Below are 24500 nucleotides of genomic sequence, written 5' to 3'. Positions count from 1 at the left end.
CAGTCACGCCTTTATTTATTGGTAGGGTAGAGGGAGGTTCAGTAGCAGCAGAGGACTCAAGACGGTGGTTTTCACGTCGTGTATTTGCAAAGAATAACTGTGATAAGCAAGGGGTAAAAAGGTGAAAAGGATTGTAGCAATAAACAGTCTTGGTGGTTAAGGAAGATTTAAAGACTGCAGCGTAGTGCAGGGTCGTTGCCTACCATGGCTGTGAACACCTTTCACTGCAGGGCATGGGGAAAGGTGAGGGGCATTCGTCCTGCCAAACCAGGTTAAGGAAGCGTAATCTAATTCTGTCAAAGGCGCGCTTCAAATGAGAGTTCGATCAAGACCCTCACCTACACGACTCCAAGAAGCTACTGTGTAGGAACACAGTTGCAGGTTTCCTTCCCGACCGAATAAAATGCAATTCTCAGATCCTGACGTTTGCGTCACAAGTTTTAAATCGTCTCTTGGAAATTTTTGCTAGAGATCAATCAACTAGTCCATGAGCTAACAGCTTTCTCGGACCCTTCTTTGCCAGCTGAATTTCCGTGTTTTTCACGCGCTTGGTTTTACTGTTGGCGTTTTGTTGTTGTTCTTTTTCATTCTGCTCTGGTAAAGGCTGAAGTACTTTATGGTTTCCTCAATTCGCATAAAAACGCCTCCAAGGCAGCTAAACTCAACACGTTTCCACTCAAAATGTTAACTCCTGACGCATACACTATACACCCGACTGACCCCTGCAACGGTGCTCTCGACATTTTCTTAAGTTTTAGGCTGCTTCGCGTAAACAGGTATTTTTCACCCTTCGTAAGGCTGACCACACAACGCATGCGCCTGTCTCTGTGCGCGTACACCGTACGGCGCATGCGGCTCTCCCGGGAGCGTGCGGCGGAAATAGCGCCTGCGTCCGGCGATGACGTCAAAGGCCGCGCCGCCGTTCGGAGCATACACCTTCCGCGGGAGTGAATCCTGGTCCACCGCAGGCATGGTGCGGTGCAGTTGCGTGTTGTACAGAAAGGTCCGTGCCCTGTGCCCGTCATCCTGAAGCCCGGGGGCCAGGTGCTTATAGCCCCAGCTGGGGACGCTGGTGCTCCTTCTCTTACTCCTCACTTTCTCTATTTGGGGGCCTCTTTCCTGCTTGTTTCCGCCGTAGCCTTCTCTCCGCCCCTGCAGGGGTCTGGGTTGCCCTGTGAGGGGGTGTGTCTACACGGCCTGGTTAGGACGGTTGTTTGGGGACAAGCTGTGAGGTTTTTCTGGGGAGTTGTGTGCACATGGGATGAAGAGCTAGGGTACGTGCCTGCTTTTAGATGTGCAATACGGTATGTGGAGTGTGAGTTTGCTTTTCCTATTGGCTCAAATGGTGTATTTCCCTTTTAAGTAATAATATCCATAGCCCGTTTACATCTGTATTTTTCTTTGGGCGCGTTGTTTTTAATTTCTAAAAACGATTTTTATCGACAAGTGAAAAAATGTCACAATAGGCTTGCCTTCTTGCAAGAAATTTAGGTCAGTTTTTCTGTAGTGTCAGTTTTAGAATTGTTTCTGTAAAAAATTTACAGTTAATTCAAATTTAAAGGCCTCTTTTAGAGCCTTACTGGTAATGTTTTATGAAACTAGCTGGCATCATTGTTTGGCCATTACCTTATTATTCATGGTGAGATTGACATATTCCTTTTAAGTTTTGGGTTCTAAATCTCTGAATCTGATCAATCTAGAGCAGTAAAAATTAACAAACTGCATTTTTGTTTTTTTGTAGATAGTTATTAAAGGCTATTTGTGTGACCTTACTGTCATGGAAAGTCACTTCCAGTCAATGTCGTTTGCAAGTCAAATCTCTCTCTTCACTTGGCATGTGATGCATTTCTGATCTAACCTTGCAGAACCAAAGAATAAGTTCTTCACCCCCAGAGAAAAATACTCTGGTTGGCCCTCAAATTTATATTTTATATATTCCTCCCACCCTATTCTCTTACAACATTGTTTCATGAATACTTTTGCATGCTTCAATGAATCCCTGCACTTGGATTCTTTGCTAGGACCCATCTATTGCAATCTCAGATCTAGACTGCATCAGAATCACCAACGGAACTAATGCTAAGTGTGGTGGCTTGACCTATCCTCATCCCCTCCTCCATAGTATAACAGAATTGTCAGGGGAGTATCAACTTTGCAAAAACTTTCCAGGTGTTTTTGATACTTACAACTGTTCTAAATGACTAAAGATGTGAAGATTATGAAGTTTAGAAATTATAAGGAATATTGGTAGTCCGAGAGGTTAATATATAGGTTCTTTACCTGCAAAAAAGTGTTGATTTAATGAGGGAAACAGAAGTGTAAGATTTCAAAAGGTGTATTAGTAGAGATATAATCAAACTGCTAAGAGCCCAGCAAAGCTGATTGTAAATGCTGATTAGAGGAATTAAGAAAGACATCATGGAGTGGGGGTGGGAATGTAAAGGGGACAAACGGTAAAGGAAAACATTCTGTTAAAAAATTGAGGCATCAGCAAATACGACATTCAGGTGGGTTTATGATAGAAAGGAACAAATAAGGGGGTTGGCTGGGCGGAGGAGGGCAAAGGGAAACACTGGGATGACTAATAGAATAACAATAAAAAAAAGAAATGACAGAGGAAAAGCATGAGCAGAGTGGTATGGCGATGTGAAAGTATAACGTAGTACAGAGCAAGAAGACACAGGAGGGGTGGAACAAATGAACTGAAGGTAGCTTAAGAGCTTTGAATACAGTACTGAGAATTTTAGACTTTATTTTAGAAACAGCGAAACAAAAAAATCCATGGATGATCTTTGAATGAGGGAGTAACATGATTAGAGATCATCTTCAGGAAAATAGCTCAGGCAGCAAGATGAGGGATGCATTGAGGAAGGAATGACTAAACAGTGGTTAAGATACTAGGGCAGTTTGTACCAGGAAGGACAGAGAGCTAGGGCTGTGGGGAAAAGAAAAATAAAAAGCAGGTATAGTCAAAGATTCCGATGGTCAATGAGTAATAAACTATGGTTCCTTTATTTGAAAGCACATTGGTGGAACAACTTGACCTAAGGAAAAGTTTAGTTTTGTCATATTAACGTCTATTTGAGATGACTGTTATCCTTTCAGTACTCATGAACAAGGTACATATTTGAAGGGTTTCAAATATAAGTTAAGTACGGATCTTGTTCTCAGTTGCTGGAGACTGTTAAGCTTACATCCTGGTGATATCCAACAGGCTGGACATAGAGAATATCTCACCTAGATAATAGCTACTGGTACAGGCTGAGATCACCCAGGGGAGGCAGTCTAGATTGAAAAGTGGACAATGTCAGAGACCTTGAGGATAGGTGGGACAACAATTGATAATTGGGGGGAAAAAAGGGGATTTTAAGAGTTTAATTGAAAGAGAAGGTCAGACAGGAGATGAACTGAGAAGAGACTAAATCTGGCATGCAGAAAGTCATTGACTTTTTGAGGCATTTTAGTGGCAACAAAGAACTAGAAAGAAGTTCTAAATTGGTTAGCACATTTGGTATACAAATGTTCTTTCTCTCTCTTTTTAAGTATGGAAACTTCATTGATAACCTCCGACTCTTCACCAGGGGAGGAAGTGGCGGAATGGGTTATCCTCGTTTAGGTGGAGAAGGTGGAAAAGGTGGTGACGTCTGGGTTGTAGCCCATAAAAAAATGACTTTAAAACAACTTAAAGACAGATATCCTCAGAAGCGGTTTGTGGCTGGAGAAGGAGCAAACAGTCGGTGAGTGTTTACTGAATGACTTTGATTTTGTAAAAGTAATCGCTTCTGAAGGAAAAAAAAAAAGTTAAAAGATAAAAATGTAATTAATAATTTGACTTAAATTATATCCTGTATTTGTAACTGAGCAAAATCTACATTTGTCTAAACTCCAGTAAAGGTAAAAGATAGATACTAAGAAATGTTTTAGAGCTTTTGAACTTTATCCTTTCTTCTACTCATGTTTGTTTACATGCTTTTGCACTTCCTCTGTAGAAACAAAATGATCCAAATTCCCACTGTTTTCTTCTTAGATTATCTTTGACAATCTTTAGGAAACCTTTCTCAAATCTGAGATGAGCTACCCCAGCTCATCACCACCAATAGTTCTGCCTGCATCTCATAGGCAGTGCTGAAAATGTAGAACCTGTTTCACTGATAGATCTTTTGTATGTTTTCCTTTTTGTTTCTGTTTAGTTCTTCTTTCTATGCCTTTCTTTTTCACTAATATTTGTTATTCTCTGTGGAATATACTATGTTGACCTCCAAATATTAAAAAGAATTTTTTCTTTCATTATAAAGAAAATGAAGAAAAAGATTCTTAAAACTTCCATCAAAATGCCTGCTCCGGATTCCTCAGGCCTATCTTACTCTTTTATTCCACAGGAGGTATTGGTGTAAAGGCTAGACTCTATGTCCCTCTTTTCTTTTTTCTCTCCACAGAAGTGTTTAAAAACAAACAAGAATCAATCTGATTTAGAGAGGACGGGAGAGATAAAGAAACATCAAGTTGTTCTTCCACTTATTTCTGCATTTACTGGTTGGTCCTTGTTTGTGCCCAGGAACGCAACCTTGGCATATGGGGATGAGCTACCTGGCCAGGGCCCCTACAGAAGTGTTTTGATATATTTATTTGTTACAATACTTAGATGATAGAATGTGGTACTTACTTGAGGGATGAATATATGCAAAGGATAGAGGCTGGGATACTAAACATCCTATAACACAGACACTGCCAATGACAAAAACAGCAACCACAAATTATCCTTCCCAAAATATGCAACAGCATCACCTGCTTGTAAGTGTATCCTTAGGGAAACCGCTTAAATTTCTTTTGAGCATTTTTGTTTATGAATAATCTGATTGAATTTTTTTTAGCCTCACCCAAGGACATGCTTATTGATTTTTAAGAGGGGAAGAGAAGGAGAGAGAGAAACATGGATCAGTTACATCTTATATGTGCCCCAGCCAGGGACTGAATCCGCAAGTGAATGTGCCCTGACCAGGAATTGAATCTGCGACCCTTCAGTTTACGGGCTGACACTCCAACCAGCCAGAGCAAAACCCATTTTTAAGACAAATTTTAAGAGACTTGTATTTGTTAGAATTCAGTAATTGAAGTTTTGAGTACAGAATGTTATTTTATTATTTTGATGTTACAGGTGGAAAATAATAGCAGTTTACATACTAAAGTAATTTTTCTTACCGTTTTATAATTTCTTCTGAAAAATAAGGTTGCTATAATTCCAGCCCTATTCTGTGTTCAGATCAGTGGTATACTAAAGATGGTATATAATGCTTAAATGTTAAGAGAAATTTTTTTTATTGCTTTTCTCTTAGTTGTCCCACTTTTCTCCCCATTGCTCCCCCCCCCCCATTTCACCCACCCGTCCTCCCATAGTCAATCAGCACCCTATTGTCCATGTCGATGGGTCATTTATATGAGTTCCTTGACTAGACCCTTTCCCTCCACCCTCTCCCCACCCGCCACCTCCCCACCCCAATCACTGTTAGTCTGTTCCTTGTTTACATGCCTCTGGTTCTGTTTTGCTCATTTGTTTGTGTTGTTCATTAGTTTCCTGTGTTAGGTGAGATCATAGGGTATTTGTCTTCCGCTGCTTGGCTTATTTTGCTAAGCATAGTACTCTCAAGTTCGATCCATGTTGTCACAAATGTTAGGAGTTCTTTTTGCTGTATAGTATTCCATTGTGTAAATGTACCACAGTTTATTAATCCACTCATCTACAGATGGGCACTTAGGCTGTTTCCAGCACTCAACTATTGTAAATAACGCTGCTGTGAACAGAGGATAGAGGTGCATAGAGTCTTTAGAATTGATGTTTCAGGATTTCAGGGTATAATCTCAGCAGTGGAATCACTGGATCAAAAGGCAGTTCCATTTTTAGTTTTTTGAGGAAATTTCATAATGTTTTCCATAGTGGCTGCACCAGTCTGCATTCCCACCAACAGTGCAGTAGGGTTCCCTTTTCTGCACATCCTCACCAGCACTTGTTGCTTGTTGATTTGTTGTTGATGGCCATTCTGACAGGTGTGAGGTGGTATCTCATTGTGGTTTTAATTTGCATCTCTGATGGCTAGTGATGTTGAGTATTCTTTCATATGCCTATGGACCCTCTGTATGTCTTTGGAGAAATATTTGTTCAGGTCCTTTGCCCATTTTTTAACTGATTGTCTGTCTTCTTGGTGTTGAGTCATATAAGTTCTTAAGAGAAATTTAAATTGAACATATTTCTTACTGAGATTATGTGTTGCAATTTTTAGAATAGAGAGGCTTAAATCCCAAAGATGAATAGGAGCCAGCTGGGTGAAGTGGGGTAAAAAGTCTTATTGGAAAGATACTATGAACAAAGGCCCAGTGATAGAAGACAAGTACCAGTATAAGACACTAAAAGAAGTCCAGTGTGGCTGGAATGCAGAAAACTCACCTCAGGAAGATTAGACTAGAAAGATAGGTACAGGCCAGACTTTCATTCAGACCATCATTATTTCTGAAATATGGCATTATTCTCCAATTTGGTCTCCTAACTCCAGTCTCAGGCATCATCTTCAGTTCATTCTAGAGTGATTTTTCTAAAACCCCAACTTATTGTCACTTGTCTATTTAAAATTCTTCAGTGTTCCCCATCACTCTAAGATAATCTTCAAACTCTCTAACACAGTGTATCAGACTCTTCACAGCCTGAACTGCAGTGTCTTTGTTTCACAGCATGCCACCTTACTTGTACCAGTGTTACTCTAGAAATAACTATTATTTCTTCAAACAGCTTGTTCCCTTCTAATGTAGTGTGTGTGTGTGTGTGTGTGTGTGTGTGTGTGTGTGTACACACATACATGTATATACTCATTTAGATAGATAGATTGCCATCTTTCTCTACCCTGATAATCTGGCAAAGTCTTATTGCCTTTTCAAGACTTGGTTTAAGCACTACTTTCAAAATATCAGTAACTGAGTAAGATTTTAATTTCAGTTATCTAATAATGTCTAGTAAAAATCAAACTGCTTTTCTTCATCATGAAATCATCTCCCGATAAATTGGTTTATGCTTGCTGAACTATGAAAATTATCAAATTCTATTTCAATTATTTAAAAAAATATCCAAAGTTGTGGCCCTGGCCGGTAGCTCAGTTGGTTAGAGCCTTGTCCAATACACCAAGGTTGCAGGTTCCATCACCGGTCGGGGCACATACAAGAATCAACCAATGAGTGCATAAATAAGTGGAACAACAAATTGATTTTTTTCTCTCTCTCCTTTCCTCTCTATACATAAATAAATAAATTTTTTTTTAAAACAATCCAAAGTTCTTTTGAAATTTAAGTGTGAATTACTTTTAAAAAGTACTATGTGTATATATAGTAGTTAACATGGTTGTTCAATTATTTTCTTTAGGATAAATTCCCAGAAGTGAATTTGCTAATTTAGAAGTCTGTACCAATTTATTCTCTCATGAGCAATTTGAGAGTAGCCAGATGGCCCCCTAAAATAAAGTACTCTCATTTGAGGTCAGCTTTTTAAAAGCTTTGTTATTCAATTCATTTTTTTTCTAGTTTATTGATGATGTCTTCATTTCAGGTGTATAATGTATTAGGTATAATTTGTAATGACTTTTGGTGGTTAGCCTGGTAACTTAAATCATTACTTAATATTATTTTTGTTGGGAGATGATAGTCTAAAATGCAAATAAATAATTAGAGATAATTTTACTTTTTCTCTAATATTTGGCCATGTAACATATGCATTAGAAGAGTTGGTTGCTGGTCCTCTTTATATACCATTATGTTAGCTTGAAGCATAAGCCATTTAATTTTGTGGGTTTTCCTTATTTTAATTTAACTTTCTTTTTTTGTAGGGTTAGTGCACTGAAAGGTGCCAAAGGAAAAGACTGTGAAATTCCTGTACCTCTGGGTATTGCAATAACTGATGAAAATGGTAAAGTTATAGGTAAGTGTACTGTAGATTCTAAAGTTGTGAAAAATGTACACATTTTCTAAATTGTTTGGGAGCTGTGGGGAATGGTACCTCTTGAGTTCCAGAACTTTTTCTAACTATTTCAGCTGCTAATTTATGAAGTAACTTTGAAAAATCTTAAATAAAGGTTGTTCAATATTAACTTCTAGATTTAAGATTATTTTTAAAATATTAGAGTATTTACTTGGTTTTAAAACATAAACTGGTCTCTCAACCACTTACAAAAATTTTTTCCAGGGGTCAGGCTTTTAACAGAAAATCTGGCATCTATTTCTTTTCTGTTTTTTGTTGTTGTTTTTTTAAAGATTTTATTTATTTATTTTTAGAGAGAGGGGAAGGGAGGGAGAAAAAGAGGGAGAGAAACATCAGTGTGTGGTTGCCTCTCGCGTGCCCCCAACTGGGGACCTGGGCCGCAACCCAGGCATGTGCCCTGACTGGGAATCGAACCAGCGACCCATCACTTCACAGGCTAGCGCTCAGTCCTCGGACACACTTGCTAGGGCCTGGCATTTATTTTTGAAAGAAAAATGTCATTAGTGATTAACTTTACTTACTAATCTTGGCTCTAAGGATCTTTATCTCTTTTTAAGGAGAACTCAATAAAGAGAAAGACAGAATTTTGGTAGCTGAAGGAGGGCTTGGTGGTAAATTCCTTACAAATTTCTTACCACTGAAAGGCCAGAGACGAATAATTCACCTTGATCTAAAACTTATAGCTGATGTAGGACTAGTGGGGTAAGTATCATTCATATCTTTATTTTTATACTTCGAGAGAGAGAGTTCACAAATAGGAAATAAATATAAATGGTAATTTGGGGACAACATTATTTCTAGTGTATGGAATTTGTGCATTGTTTATGTACTTAGAGAAGATGCTGTTAATTGTAGTTATTTTCACAATGCCAACAGTTTCATATTTACTATTCATTTGTCAACAGTCATAGCAATTGAGTCGTCCAGTGAAATGTTAGAAAATGAATAAAGAAAAAGGCAGTAATATAAGAAGGTAAAAGAATGTTACCAGATATTAAGGAATAAAATAAGAAATATGAACAAACCACATTTTTAAAAGTGTATTCAAGGAAATGAAAAGAAGGGAAAATAATTGAGTTATGCTTACTAGTTTTAATAGAGCTGTTGATGTATCATTAATCAATCTCAACTCATCAGACTTACACACTATTGAGCGCCAAGTTGGGTCTTGCTATGACTGCTTGCCTAGCCTTATGCTCTGCTTAGGATCTGTCCAGTCTCAGCACTGTAGACAGCCTTACGGTGTTGTCCTCTTCCACGAGCCTCCATTTTTTTTCATGAAACAATGCTGTTTAGCTTTGGGTTTGCAGTGCTGGCACCCAACCAACTGGAGAGAGAGAGAGAGAGAGCAAGATAAAGAGTAGACAAAGGAAGGGAAAGCTTCAACTTTGCATTTCTCCTCTCCTCCCTCTCCTGCTCCCTGGCCCCCACAGCATTACACAGTAGTCAGATGGAAGGCCTGGGGAAAATGTAGGGGAAGCTGCTGCCAAACTGAGTACCAAACTGACATTCCATTCCTTGCCTTCCCATAGGTTCTTTCTAAGCTCTTTTCATCTTCCTCTGCAGCTACCTCACTGCTTCTTTTCCAGACTCTTCATCCTGAGCCCTTCACCTCTTTCCATGCCTGTCTAGGCCTTACCAGCAGTGACTTCAAGTTCACAGAGATCCCATTCCTGCTGAAGTAGTGACAGGGAAAAAATGTGTTCCTGACATTTAAGTTTGCCATTCAGATGTAATTTTTTTTTTCAATAAAACATAGTTATGAGGTTTATGAGTCATAGGTTCTATAACCCTATATATTTTTCAAGCATTATTGGTTTAATAGGGTTTTATGGATAAAGCTTGAGAATCCAGCCATTTACTTTCTCATATGGTAGAAAAATGAGTTTCAAATTCCATGAAGACACCTTTACAGACTAATAAAGAGCCTACCAAGGCTGAGTAGTAAAAGTTGGATGGGAGTGGGGGACTCAAGTGAAACTATTTGGGTTAGAATCTCAAGTCCTTGGGAGGCTAGCTGGCTAGTCTTGGATATGTTATACAATCTCTCTTAAGTTTGATTTACTCATCTATAATAGTGAATGGAGAGTTCTCACCTTAAAATGTTGATACGGTACTGGATTTGCAGCACTACACATACCTTGGATTTATGAATGCTCAGTGAATGAATGGTAGTCACTGTCATGATCCTTATATTGCCAATTTATTAGAGGCTACTGTAGTGAAACACTAAGCTTTTCAGAAGCGGACTTGAAATTACAGTCAGTAATTAATACATCGTGATTCTTAAACATAATGTTTAACATGTTTTCTAGTGCTTTTAAATTAGGTAATTATTCTTAAAAAGTTACTAATGTGAATACCAGCATAAGGAGATATATTTTTTAGCTGGTTTCAGGAATGAACTGAACCTTAGAAGAAAGATATATAATACATGTACTGCTGTTGTCAAAGCTGACCTTAGAACTAAACCTTAGAATAAGGGTATATAACTAATTCACTTGTACTATCGATGTCCAAGAGAAACATCAGTTGGTTGCCTTTCATCCTGCCCTGAACTGCAACCCAGGCACGTGCCCTGGCCAGGAATCAAACCTTCGACCTTTCACTTTGTGGGACAACGTCCAACCAACTGAATTTATCTTCACCTATTTCATAAGTATATTTTATTCCTCAAGTTTTTCAAGATTATTTTAAATTTATACTCTACTTTTAATCCCAAAAATATTCAAGAAGTTTGCTTCTTAAAATGTTAAGAATTCAGAGATAAACAGGTATTAATAGTACTGATATTTGTTGTAATGTATAAAGTTTCTCATTTCAGATTCCCAAATGCTGGAAAATCCTCTTTGCTAAGGCAGATTTCTCACGCAAAACCTGCAGTTGCAGATTATGCATGTAAGTATAATTTGTTTTGTATTTTAAGGTATGTTGGTAAATTTTTAAAGACTAATATTTCTTTTAGTATGAATAAAATTACAACTCTGAGGGTAGCCTTAGTCTGAAAACTCTTGGTAGAATACAGGAATGCCTCGGCTAATGAGTCACCCTGCTAACAAATTTTTCAGCTAATGGAAGATTTTTTTGCTGTTTTTTGGACTTGGCTAACGAATGTTTTAGTGGATGTATGCGCTGCCATAAAGCAGCAAACATGAACAGTCGGGCCATTCCAGGAGCTCATCTTTTTTGTCTGTATGTGTGTGACAAAGAAATGAGCTGACCACACACAGGGGAGACCCACCAACCCGACCGGGCTGTTTACGTTCAAGACAGTGAGAAGTGAGACACCTGGTACATAAGCTGCTTTGGATTTGATGATGTATATCAGAAGGTGAGAGGTCATCACTTTGACCTTCTAGAGAGGGGCTTCCCGAGTGCCACAGAGAGAAGCTATTCTCATGCCAGTGTCAGCACGGTGCACGCGCCATGGGCAGCATCCAGAACGAATTAAATGATTTTCTATAGAAACCTACGGGAAATTGCGTTTTGGCTAATGAAGATTTCAAGTAAAGAACGTGATTCCAGAATGAATTATCTTTGTTAGCCGAGGTATCACTATATGCATTTCCCGTTAATCTTTGAAACTTCTGTATCCCTCAGCAGAGTTTCTAATACTTATTGCTTATTTTGTTGCATTTACTTTTCTGGTGCATAATCATTTATTTGGTTTAGTTAGGATTTTATGAATATCCTTGATCAAGCACCATGATAAATACTAGGAAGGTAGAGATTAATTCTTTCACTCAAAGAAATATAGCAAGTATATTTTTCTGGGAACTGCAGTAGGTTCTAGAGTTACAAAGACTGGTAAGGAGGAAGGGATACTATTCTGACTTTTATTGAGAATACAAACTAGTGGGGGAAAGCACACAGCTCTCCAGTAAACACAAGGAGATACAAGGTTCTGTGGAAGAGTATAGGCGACTGCTTTGGACTCTTGTGGAAGGGTAGTAGTGGGGCTGAGATTCAGAACATAAGTATGAGTTAATCAGTGACATAGTAGAGGTGAAGGGTCTTTCAGTCAAAGGAAATAGCATCTACACAAAGGCCTTTAGTGGCAGGGAGTGGATCTGTGTATCTAGAGAACATGCGGTAAGGGAAAGGGAATCAAGGTGAGGCTGGAGGTATAGGTAGAGACTGCATCCTATTGACCGATAGACTATTTGATCTTTATATCTTAAGAACAGTTGATAGCCTTTAAGCAAGGGATAAAATTATTATATTTACTTTAAAAGGATTTCTGCATATAATACAGAAAATGGTTTGCTGTGGTACATAAGTGGATGTGGGAAGAATAGTTAGTAGGCTATTGCAGTAGCAAGGTGAGATATAATGGGAGCTTAAACTAAGAATAGTGAATAAATGTGGTAGGATCTCCGCCATCATTAAACAAAAAGTGCAAAATGACATTAACCTGGAAAACAAATTTAAGCCATTCTGATATTGGACCAATAAAATAGAGTTCATTTTGAACTGATTGCTATAAATTAGACCAGTACTTATTATTGTAATACAGGGTCCTGTTGAGAAAGAAAGAGGAAGAAAAGCAAAAAGTCGTAGGAGGGAGGCTAGTGCAGGATTGGCAGGCTTGGGGATAACTGAATGCGGAGGGACAAGACCAGACCTAGTGAGAGAAACCTAAGTTCTGCACCCCCGCCATGATTCTTAAAGTGTGACAGGAATTTTGAGGCCCATTAATTAGTTTAGACTATGCATATTATAAAAATCTGTTTTTGTCTTTTTCCAGGTATATTGTAAATAGCATAGATAATAGTACCTTCTATTTCAACAAATTAGAACCTAATTTGACTTAATCACAGAAAAGAAATATTGTTTATTGTATACATAATGCTATGACAATTTTGAGAGTACCAGTCTTTGTTCTAGCCCAAACATATTGTTGCTTTTTTCTTTTAGTTACAACATTAAAGCCTGAACTTGGAAAGATTATGTATAAAGATTTCAAACAGGTGGGTATTTTTAAAGTAAGACACTTGGTTAGAAGTGAAAGTACTTGCTTTTGGTACTTGGACTTTATATTTGACGTTTTCTGAGGTGTTGGGTTGGGGCACTTGCAAGATTTTATTTTTAGTAAGTGAAACTGTTATCAAATCAATAATGAGCAATATCATAAATATTGTATAAGAATGTAACTTTTTAAGTAAATATTATTTATTTTTTATGTTTTAAATTTATTGGGCTGACATTGGTTAATAAGATTATATAGGTTTCAGGTGTACATTTCTATGATACATTTACTGCATTGTATGCCCACGACCCAAAGTCAGATCTTCTGTCAGCATGTATTTGACCCCCTTTCCCCTTCATTACCCCTCACACCCTTCCCTCTGGTAACCACCATGCTGCTGTCCGTGTCTGTGAGTTTTTGTTTGTTTATTTTTCTTGTTTATTCATTTGTTGCTTTCAGTTTTATATCCCACATCTGATCTCACTCATGTGGGATTTTACATGTGAGAATCTGATTTCTTGTTCTTTGAAAGTTTTATGTCCATTTTGTCATTACAGCATAGTATCGTCTTTATTTCCCTAATCTCTGTTTGTTCTCATTGCAAGTTCATATTTGCTTCCATATTTGATTATTGGTTTTGTTGACTAAAATAATTTCCTAAAGTTCATGTAAGTGATTTTATTCCAACTTTCTCTTTTAAAACTTTTTTAATTTAATGGGATTCTGGCCTTATTTAACTACTAAAATTTATTTTTCCTTGATAAGGAAGAACTGTACATCTTTTTAGTAAATAAACTAAAACAAAAATATGTAATGTACAGTCAGCAGTCATGCTCCTTGGTATTTACCCAAGTGAGTTGAAAGCTTACGTCCAAACCAAAACCTGCACTCACATGTTTGTTTCAGCTTTGTTGGTAATTGCCAAAATTTGGAAATAACCAAATCAGTTAATATAACTGATTCTGATGCACAGTGAGGTTTAAAAACTACAAGTGCAGCGTAATGGTTAGTAACACTTACCGTCTCCAAAGGAACATGGGAATGCTGTATGCTGTGCTTTTTAAGAATGGTCAATAGTCCTTCTGGTAGAATATGAACAGAAAAGGTACATTAACTACATAGAGAAATTTAAAACTTAAAACTACAGAGTACTAAGTAAATAGCAGCTGAATTAATATCCTTTAACACTTTTAAAATTTCAGAAAGTTGAAATACTATGAAAAGGTCATGTGAAACAGTATAATTTATGGAATTTTTAATAAAATTTTGTAATTAATACCTAATCCCTAAATTCTAGGTTGTTAGATTAATAATTAAAAATGGGATTTTGATTCTGTTGTAAAGGTGTCTTGGCTTTATAAGGATGCTGTGGTAATCACAAATCAGGGACTTTATATTCAAAATACCATGAAAATTTTTGGATGTAATTGTACATATGGTTTTCATGTATTTTTCTCATTTTATCAAACATTTAACTTTGTATTAGATATCAGTAGCTGATCTTCCTGGTTTAATAGAAGGAGCACATATGAACAAAGGAATGGGCCACAAATTCCTCAAGCATATAGAAAGAACTAAACAACTGCTTTTTGTTGTAAGTCATATGTATATCAATGCAATATTCAACTTAATGTGAAAATCAATGAATTTAGTTTTCCTAGAAATTGTTTATACGTTTAAAGATAAAGCGGTAGCGTATGTGACTCCATTGAGGTCAGTGTAAATGGGAGTCAAATACAGTCAGTAATCTTTGTTTGTAATATAGGGTTGGAAATGCCATATTTACTATATCAGATGTAATTTTGACCATATTTGTCAAGGTTTAATTCCTTAAGATTGTCAACGTAGTACTATGTTATATAGTGTCTTTTTCCTACTTTATTGGTGGTGCTAGAGTTATATGGCTGACCCTCAAACAACATGGGTTTGAACTGTGTGGGTCCATTAATATGCAGATTTTTTTCAATAAATACCTGTACTATTTTTGATCCATAGTGTTGGGAGTCCACCGATGTGGAGGCCAGACTGTATGCATTGATCTACACTATTTAAATTTTAAAAAAAAACATATTTATTGATTTTAGAGAGCAAGGAAGGGAGGTAAAGAGAGGGAGAGAAGCTTCAATGTGAGAGAGAAAGATCACTCAATTGCCTCTCGCACATGCCCCAGTTGAGACCAAACCTGCAACCCAGGCATGTGCCCTGACTGGGAATCGAACCTGTGGCCTTTTAGTTTACAGGCTGACTGACGTTCAACCAACTGAGCCACACTGGCCAGGGAAATCCATGCCATTCATTTTATATACAGCAATTACCATCCACAGATGTTTGTATCCTTGCAGGGGTTCTGGAAATAATCCCCTAATCCCCTGAGAATACCAAGGGCTATAATTAAGTTTTGAGAGAGGCAAAAATTATGCACGGATTTTCAACTTTGAAGTATAGAATAGGCGTTGGTGCCTCTAACACGCATATTGTTCAAGGGTCAGCTGTTTATGAGATTGTCCATATTTAATATAAATTTTTATAGTATTTTATTTTCTTAATGGTTGTGATTTTGTCAGAATATTTATAGGTATCTTGGAGCTTCAATTTCTCTTATTTATTTTGAATTACTAAATTACCAATAGAGTATATATTGAAATTATTTTTAACTTGAGAGAATAAAATATTTCAAAACAGAAATGTACTGTATAGCTAACCTTAATTTAAAGGCTGTTTTTTTCCTTTTTTTAGGTTGATATTTCTGGATTTCAGCTTTCTCCTCGCACTCAATACAGAACTGCCTTTGAAACCATAATACTGCTCCTAAAAGTAGGTTTTCTGTTTCTCTTTTACCTTGTTATTCATTTGGTCTAATATATAGTCACATAAGACTGTATGAAATAAATAGTAAGTTAAATATATATCCCGCCTCTGCTTTTCGAACCTTTGATGTTAAAGTTATCTAACCATGTTATCTCAATTCTTCAATATTAATCTACTCCTCAAACTATTGCAACCAATAAAACCCCCTTATTGCGTGCTTCTTAAACTTCACCTTGCTTAAACTTTTATTCCTACTTCTTAGACTATTTCTCAGTCTATTATTTATGTTCTTTCCTGTTTATTAACTAGCATTCATTTACAGTAAATATACCAGTTACTGCCAAATCTGTATCTAATACCCAGATCTTTCAGTTAAGTGTTACACCAGCTACCTATTGGACATCTTCGATTAGATATTTAGTTAACTTCTCAAACTTAATATGTATAAAACCAAACTTTTTTTTTTTTTTTTTTTTTTAACTCTTCAGCCTCCTCCAGAACTTTACTGAGTATGTAAGCTAGAAACCTGGGGGGTGGTTTTGATTCTCTTTCTCACCACCTGTACCACATCCTGTCAGTTTTATATCCTAAATCTCACTGAAATCCATCCGCTTGTCTTCATCCACACTCTGTGATCGTCAACCCTTCTCATGACAATGTTGTATGTCCCTTCTATCTGGTCTTTCTCCTTCCAGTTTCATTTCTATGCAGTCCGTTTTTGTGTGTGACAGCTAGAGTGAGCTTTGTAAAAGAACCAAGGTGATGTTTGTTCCCTGCTTAAAACACTTCAAGGGTGGCTCATTGTGATTAGGTTTAAAAGTCTAACCTGAACATGGTTTATGACGTCTGGCAAGGCTTATCCTTCTTATATTCTATATCCAGTTCTATGATTTCTCTCTAATACAATGCGATGTTTCTTACCTCCAGAACTTTGTATATCCTATTTCCTTTACTACTTTTTGCATATTATGAATAGTACTGCTGTGAACGTTTGTGTATAGGTTTTTGTATGGACATGTTTTCATATATCTTGAGTATATACCCAGAAGTAGAATTTCTAGATAACATGGTAACTCTACATTTAACATTTTGAGGAACTGCCAAACTGTTTTCCAAAGTGGGCTTGCCGTTGCACCATTTTACAATTCTACTCGCTATGTATGGGGTTTCCAATTTTTCCATATTAATGTCAACACTTGTTATTGTCTATCTTTTTATTTTAGCCACCCTAGTGGGAAGGAAGTTGTGTTTCATTGTTGTTTTGATTTGTCCTTCTCTAATGATTGATGATGTTGATTGTCTTTCCTTGTGCTTATTAGCCATTTATTGTCTTTGGAGAAATGTCTATTCAGATTCTTTACCCATTTTTTAATTGAGTTATTTTTCTTTTTATTGTCAGGTTGTAAGAGTTCATTATATTTTGGATACAAGTCCCTTATGAGATACATTATTTGCAAATATTTTGTTCCATTCTGCCAGTTGTCTTTTTACTTTCTTAATGGTATCTTTTGAGACAGAATTTTAAGTTTGTCTATTTTTCTTTTTGCTTATGTTTTTTGGTGTCATAGATTTTACACACACACACACACACACACACACACATTTTTTTGCCTAATCCATGGTCCACAGTCATGAAGATTTACGTCTGTTCACTCCAAAATTTTATCTGTGTGCTTAATAGAGGGCCGGATAGTTGGCCCTGGCTGGTGTGGCTCAGAGGGTTGAGTGAACTGAAAGGTTGTGGGTTTGATTCCTGGTCAGGGCACATGCCTAGGATGCAGGCCAGGTCCCTGGTTGGGGCATGTGACAGGCAACTGATTGGTGTTTCTTTTGCATATCAGTGTTTCTCTCCCACTCTTTCTCCCTCTCTTCTCCTCTAAAATAAATAAATAAAATCTTAAAAAATATAAAAATAAAAAGTTCAGTTGTTTGTATTTGGCTCGAGGCACAAATCACAGTTGTCTGTAGGATGTCATGTGAGCTAAAATATATTAACACATGCCCTAACTATTACGTTTTCTGAGTTTCCTTTGTTAATTTTGTGGTTGTTGGGATTTACTGCATTTCAGAGATGTGACTGGGCTGTAGATTACCCAGGCTTACAAGGTAAAGCAAGATATTACCAAACAGGTAGTCTATATACGTATTTTAATAAAATTATTTGGTTTTTTACCCTGGCCAGTGTGGTTCAGTTTGTTGGAGCATCTTCCCATAAACTGAAAGGTCATAGGTTTGATCCTCAGTCAGGGCACAAGCCTAGGTTGTGGATTTGATCCTCGGTTGGGGCATCTGCAGGAGGCAACTGATTACCCCCCCCCCCGAACCCCCTTTTCCTTTCTCTGGAACCAATGGATATATCCTCCGGTGAGGATTTTAAAAAATTATTTGGTTTTTCTTTTTTGATTTAAAGGAGTTGGAATTGTACAAAGAGGAACTTCAGACAAAACCTGCACTCCTGGCCGTAAATAAAATGGACTTACCAGATGCCCAAAATGAATTCCGTGTGCTGATGAACCAACTCCAGAATCCTAAAGGTAAAACCCATTCATTCATTTAATGCCATTTGAATAAATACCTAATATGTTCTGTATGCTAAGTGATATAATCAGTGGAAAAGAAAACTAATAGTTGCTACTCTTAAAAAACATATGTTTGAAGAACCCATAACATAAGAAACATTTAAATAATATTATAATGTAGTTTCAGAATGTGTGATGTAGATAATAAGTGAGAGGAGACAAAGAAGAAAACGATCATTTGAGTTGAAAAGGTCAGGCTTCATGAAGAAGTAAAATTTAAATGATGTCCTTAGTAAGTTAATGGGATTTGGATCAGAAGAGGTTAAAAGTCAGCATCTATCTGTAGTCTTTCACTTGAACATATTTCACAGGTTCTAGACCTTCATTCCCCTATTACACCATAAATATAAAAACAGCTAATAGTTCCAAAGGGGTATGTATCTTTGCAATGTCAGCTCTGTGAGTCTTTGAAGAGTACTAATCTTCTAAAGAGAACTTGAGTACATGTACCTATATATGTGTAACACAGAAAAATAGATGCTGCTACTCCAAAAGGATTTATTTGTTTGAAATGTGTTCCTATTTCAACCACTTTGTATAAAGGAACTTAAAGGGACTCTCCACTGTCTTGAACATTGAACTTTATAGAACACTATCCTACAGTGATGATGCTTTTATTTCTCTGAGTCTAGAGGAGAAACTATACACAAATGAGGAAAAGTAGGGTGGATGGCAAGTTGTTAACATGGTTTTAAATAGTAATAATTTTTCTGCTTTTATCCTTGGGATACAAATTGGGGAAAATAAATTATTATTGGCACTATCAGAGAGCACCAGAAGATTCTTTCTCCCCTTAAAAATATTTTCCCAGTGTAATTTATATATAGGATCTGCCCTTGAGTTAATAAGTTATTTTTGGGTTATAAATACTTCCTGGAATTAGTAAATAGTCTTATTTCTTAATGTCATTTGCTGTATGAGCTCATTAGATCTGTTTGCTAGTTGGTCTTGCAGATAAGAGCATTTTCAGAAGAATTACCAGAAGAGAGAGTAACTCCAAAGTTTGTGGCTATTTTGGAATATAGTCCCATCAGTGATAATTCCTGAATTGACCTCTCTGGAGTTCTTGGGAGCATATGAATCTTAGAAACCAATCGCCATCTTGGCTCGCCCCTTCTCTTTCAGCCCAGCCTTTCCAATTCATATCAGTATTAACCCATGTCATCAGTATGCCATCCCTCGTCCCATTGCCTTGGTGCCAGGGGAGAGGAAAAAGTAATAAAACAGCCCTCAGCCCCTGTGGAGTGATAGAGTAGACTGAACTGAAGTGATCTCCCCTTGAACTTCCCCATAACTTTTATTATGGCTCCTTGTACCAGTGATGATAATCCTATACTTTAGGGCAGTTAAAGCCCACCTGTGTCCTGAGCAAGCTAGAGAATTCCAAATTGTAATGATGTTATTTTTATAGAAAGGTTCTTTCAGACAATTTATGTTGCCTCACTTTTATCAAATTCCACCCTGCCAAAGCAACTTGCTTCTGTTGAGTAAATCATCTTCTGTGATTCTCTTATTTATTCTTAATTTGGTTTAAGATATCTTTATCCAACAAATATTTACTAAGCATTTATTGTGTGCCAAGAAAATTTACCATTGTCACCAGTTAAAACCAAGGGTTCTGAGAGCTTATTAGAGAGAAAAGGAAAAAAGGGAATTAAAAATGCTAAGTTTTTATAGTTCCTTGGTTCACAAATCAAACCTTTAACATAGTTTTGACTTTCTTTTTTTAATTATATTTTGTTGATTATGCTCTTACAGTTGTCCTGGTTTATCCCCCTTTGCCTCCTCCACCCAACAGCCCCCCACTCCCTCGGGCAATCCCCACACTGTTGGTCGTGTCCATGTGTCATGCATATAAGTTTTTTGGCTACTCCATTTCCTATATTGTATTTTACATCCCTGTGACTATTCTGTAACTACCTATTTGAACTTCTTAATCCCCTCTTCACCCATTCCCTCACATGCCCCTTTCATCTGGCAACCATCAAAATGTTCTCTGTATCCATGCTCTGTCTTTGTTCTTCTTGTTTGCTTAGTTTCTTTTTTATATTCAATTGTTAATAGATATATATTTTTGCCATTTTATTGTTCATGGTTTTGATTTTCTTTTTCTTAAATTTAAGTCCCTTTAAGATTTCAAATAATAAGGGCTTAGTGATGATGAACTCCTTTAGTTATTTCTTGTCTGGGAAGCTCTTTATCTGCCCTTAGATTATAAATGATAGCTTTGCTGGGTAGAGCAATCTTTACTGTAGGTTCCTGCTTTTCATGACTTTGAATATTTCTTGCCAGTTCCTTCTAGCCTGCAGAGTTTCTTTTGAAAAATCAGTTGACAGTCTCCCCTGTAGGTAATTAACTGCTTTTCTCTTGATGCTTTTAAGATTCTCTCTTTATCTTGAACCTTTTTGGCATTTTAATTATGATGTATTTTGGAATGGGCTTCTTTGCATCCATTTTGTTTCGGACTCTCTGTGCTTCCTGGACTTGCATGTGTATTTCCTTCATCAAATTAAAGAAGTTTTCTTTCATTATTTTTTTCAAATACGTTTTCAATTCCTTATTCTTTCTCTTCTTCTGGCACCCCTATGATGCAAATGTAGGACCTCTCGAAGTTGTCCCAGAGGCCGCTGTTCTCATTTTTTTAATTCTTTTTCCTTCTTGTTGTTCTCATTGGTTGTTTTTTACTTCCTTATGTTCCAAATCATTGATTTGATTCTCAGCTTCATCCATGCTACTGTTGTTCCCCTGTAAATTGTTTCTTATTTCAATTAATGTATCCATCATTTCTGACTGACTAGCTTTGAGGTCCTCACTAAGTTCCTTGAGCATCTTTATAACCAGTGTTTTGAACTCTGCATCTAATAGATTGCTTATCTCCATTTCCTTTAGCTCTTTTTCTGGACTTTTGATCTGTTCTTTTATTTGGGCCATGTTTCTTTATCTCCTCATTTTGGCAGCCTCCCTGTGTTTTTTTCTATGTATTAGGTAGAGCTGCTTTGACTCTATGTCTTGGTAGTGTGGCCTGATGTAGTAGGTGTCCTGTAATGGCCCAGTGGCAACTCTCCCCTATCAAGGTGCACCCTTTGTGTGGATTGAGTATACCCTCCTCTTGTAGTTGAGCCTTGGTTGCTGTTGGTAGATCAATGGGAGGGATTTACCCAGGCCAATCAGCTACAAGGATTTGCTGTGACCACTGACCACCAACTTCCACCCTCTGTGGAGGGTCAGCTGTGCAGGGTCAGGGTAGTGGTGCTCTGATGTGGTCTATAGCTATCTGCTGAGAGTGCTGACCCTGGTGTTTTCTGGGTGGTGCGGACCAAGGTCAGTTCCCACCTGTGTTTTGCCCTGGGCCACCCTGCCTGATCTATAAAGCAATCTGAGATGGCTGCTACTTGTGCTGGGCTTGGAGATTGCCAGGTGAAGCCAAGCTGTGAACCTGGGCTGACTGCTGCAAGTGCCGGGCCTGGGGATCACTGAGGCCAACTGTTGCTTTTTGAGAGGATTTAGAAAGTTGTGAAGCAGGAGCCAAGACCAGCCATTCATATGGAAAAGAAGCTTGGGTGGGCCTGTAAGTTGAGTGGGGATTTCCAAGGCAAGTCAGACAGTGCCAATCAGGTTAATGGAGTCTCTGGTATGGCACCAGCTTGTCATCTCTGGAGGGAGAGTTTAGAAAAGGGACAATGGCCTCTGCTCGTCTTATGCCAGACACTTCAGTTCCTCCCTTTAGGCCACTGGTGCCTTTCAAGTTGCTAACCTGGTGCTGGAGCTCAGAGGGAGTGATTCTGAGTAGGTGAGTCCTTGTGTGAGCTCTTTAAGAGGAACTGCTTGGGGCTCCAGCAGTTTCTTCCACTGACTCAATCCCTGCTGGTTTTTGCAGCTGGAAGGGATGGGGACTTATCTTCCTGGAACTGGAACTCTGGGCTGGGAGCCCTGTTCTGGGGCTGGGATTTCTTGCTCCTGAGACATCCCTCCCAAATTCTTATCTACCATATGTGGGTAAGAGACCAGCCTGTTTCACATCTGCGCCCCTCCAGCCTGTCTCAATGGATGTGGTTTCTTTAATTCCACAGTTGTCAGACTTCCATTCAACTTGATTTCTGATGGTTCTGGCTGTTGGGTGTTCTATATTTTAGTTGAAATTTTATATGGTGTGTAAAGAGGCCAGCCATGTCTGCCTACGCCACCATCTTGACTGGAAGTCCAGTTTTGACTTATTTTCAAAGACAGTGAAAATCAGCATAGTTTTGTGGTTTTTGTTTCAGATTATCTGCATTTATTTGAAGAAAACATGATTCCAGAGAGGACAGTGGAGTTCCAACACATCATCCCCATTTCTGCAATTACTGGAGAAGGAATTGACGAATTAAAGAACTGCATAAGGAAATCTCTGGATGAATATGCAAACCAGGAAAATGATGCATATCATAAGAAACAGTTGCTTAATTTACAGATTTCTAATACAGTATCTTACAGTGAGCCACTATCAAAAACTGTTGTTACTAGTTCTAAAATGGATACTGTTTAAATCTATTTAGAATGATATTGAAATTGTGTTTATTTGAAATCTTTTCCATGGATATGTATATTTTAGAATATTAGTTATTACTAACCTTCTGATATATGTGCCATCATTTGAGAACCATACTTATTAAGTTGTTTTATAGTTAACTGTATCAATAGTAAAAAAGTGACTGAAAGCTAAAATGACAGTTTATAATTTTATGACCAATTCACCTATAATAAAATCCTCTGATAGTTTTGTACTTATGATATCTTTAGTGAGGTCATTTTTTTTAATATAAAAGGATTTGTAGACTATGAGAATAAGCAACTAGGTTTTTTTGTTTTTGAGTCTATTATGTACCTGGTTTAACTATTATATGTAATAGTTTTCATTTTTAGAAAATTGAAAAACCCTAAATTTGAACATATGTTCAGTGATGACAAAGATCACTGATACTATTTAACAGAAACTAGCAAGTAACAGTCATACCTTGGTATTCATTGACTTCAGACCATCTCAAACCCAGAACTCATCTTATTTTGATGAGAAAAAATGTTTCAGCACTCTGAACCTGCTCAGAACTCATCACACTTGATAGAACCTGTATGAGTCATGATGCCTCCCCGCAAGAGAAAGCGCTTCATCACTTGCTTGCAACTTGTCGATTTCAGCACTCGTCATGAGTGCTGGGATGAACTAACGAGGAGTCCCGAGGTACCACTGTAGATGCTTGTGATTTCGACTTTTGGAAAACTTTCTTTCTTAAGTAGGAGTGTTTTCTTCCTGCTTTGAAGAAGACCGGTATATGATTCATTTCCTTATGTCCTAGTGTGCTTTGTTGTCTACTTTCATGTTTTAGTAAAAAGAGAATAGGATGTACAAACTTTAAACAATACTATCAGTTGTCAATATTTTCTTGAGATTATCATTTCTCTCTGAGGTTCAAAAATATCTACAAATGGGACATTTTCTCTGCCAGCTTTATTATAAAACATGTCTTCATTGTAAAAAATAAAATTTAAACAGTACAAAAGCATATAAAGTAAAAAAATGTTCCCATCTCTCTGTATTAGGCACCTCAGGCCTTCCTAGATAAAATCACTGTTAATAGTTTCCTATGTTCTTGCAGAGTATTTTTACTTATATATCTTTTTACCCTAATGAGTTTATTATGTAAACCTTTCCAAGTTTATTTTTTTACAAAATAGTAGCAAGTTAATGAGCTTTTAATGATTATGCTTCAATGCTGCTTTAAAATTATTAGGAATTGTTTTGGAAATCAAGGCTTAGTGAAGCCATTACATATGGCTATAAGTATTAAATAAAAATGATATAAGTATTGTTCTACTTAAAGTTCTTCTGATATGACAATGTGAATGACTTTTTACAGGCATTATTTCACTTGTATTTGTTCTGTTTTCTGTAGCCCACTCCTACCTCTTCATCCCCTTCCCCAGATCACTGGCTTTTATTGTATTTCTTTGTTCTCCATTGCACAGGTATTTATTGTCTCCCCTGTAGCTGGCACTATGCATGTCATTTCATGTCTGTTCTCTTCAACCCATGGGTCAAAAAGAAATCACAGTGGAAATTAGAACATATTTTAAAGTGAATGTTCTGATAATT

General features: G+C 37.2%; 1 protein-coding gene across 1 annotated transcript; it reads left to right on the top strand.

Annotated features, from left to right (window-relative positions):
- The first annotated feature begins 908 nt into the window (after positions 1 to 908).
- On the top strand, positions 909 to 23133 carry GTPBP10 (GTP binding protein 10). The gene is made up of 10 exons (XM_090287864.1): positions 909 to 1003; positions 3544 to 3737; positions 7863 to 7954; positions 8572 to 8716; positions 10839 to 10912; positions 12932 to 12984; positions 14470 to 14577; positions 15720 to 15797; positions 18202 to 18325; positions 22633 to 23133. Exons 1-10 carry the CDS (start codon positions 971 to 973, stop codon positions 22893 to 22895), a joined length of 1164 nt encoding a protein of 387 aa, XP_090143990.1. The 5' UTR covers positions 909 to 970; the 3' UTR covers positions 22896 to 23133.
- The last annotated feature ends 1367 nt before the right edge of the window (positions 23134 to 24500 follow it).

The sequence above is a fragment of the Furipterus horrens genome, unplaced genomic scaffold (genome assembly GCF_987537825.1).
Source record: "Furipterus horrens unplaced genomic scaffold, mFurHor1.1.pri manual_scaffold_9, whole genome shotgun sequence".
NCBI lineage: Eukaryota > Metazoa > Chordata > Mammalia > Chiroptera > Furipteridae > Furipterus > Furipterus horrens.
The sequence above is the reverse complement of the archived record's forward strand: the minus strand, read 5'-3'. Positions and strand labels throughout refer to the sequence as shown.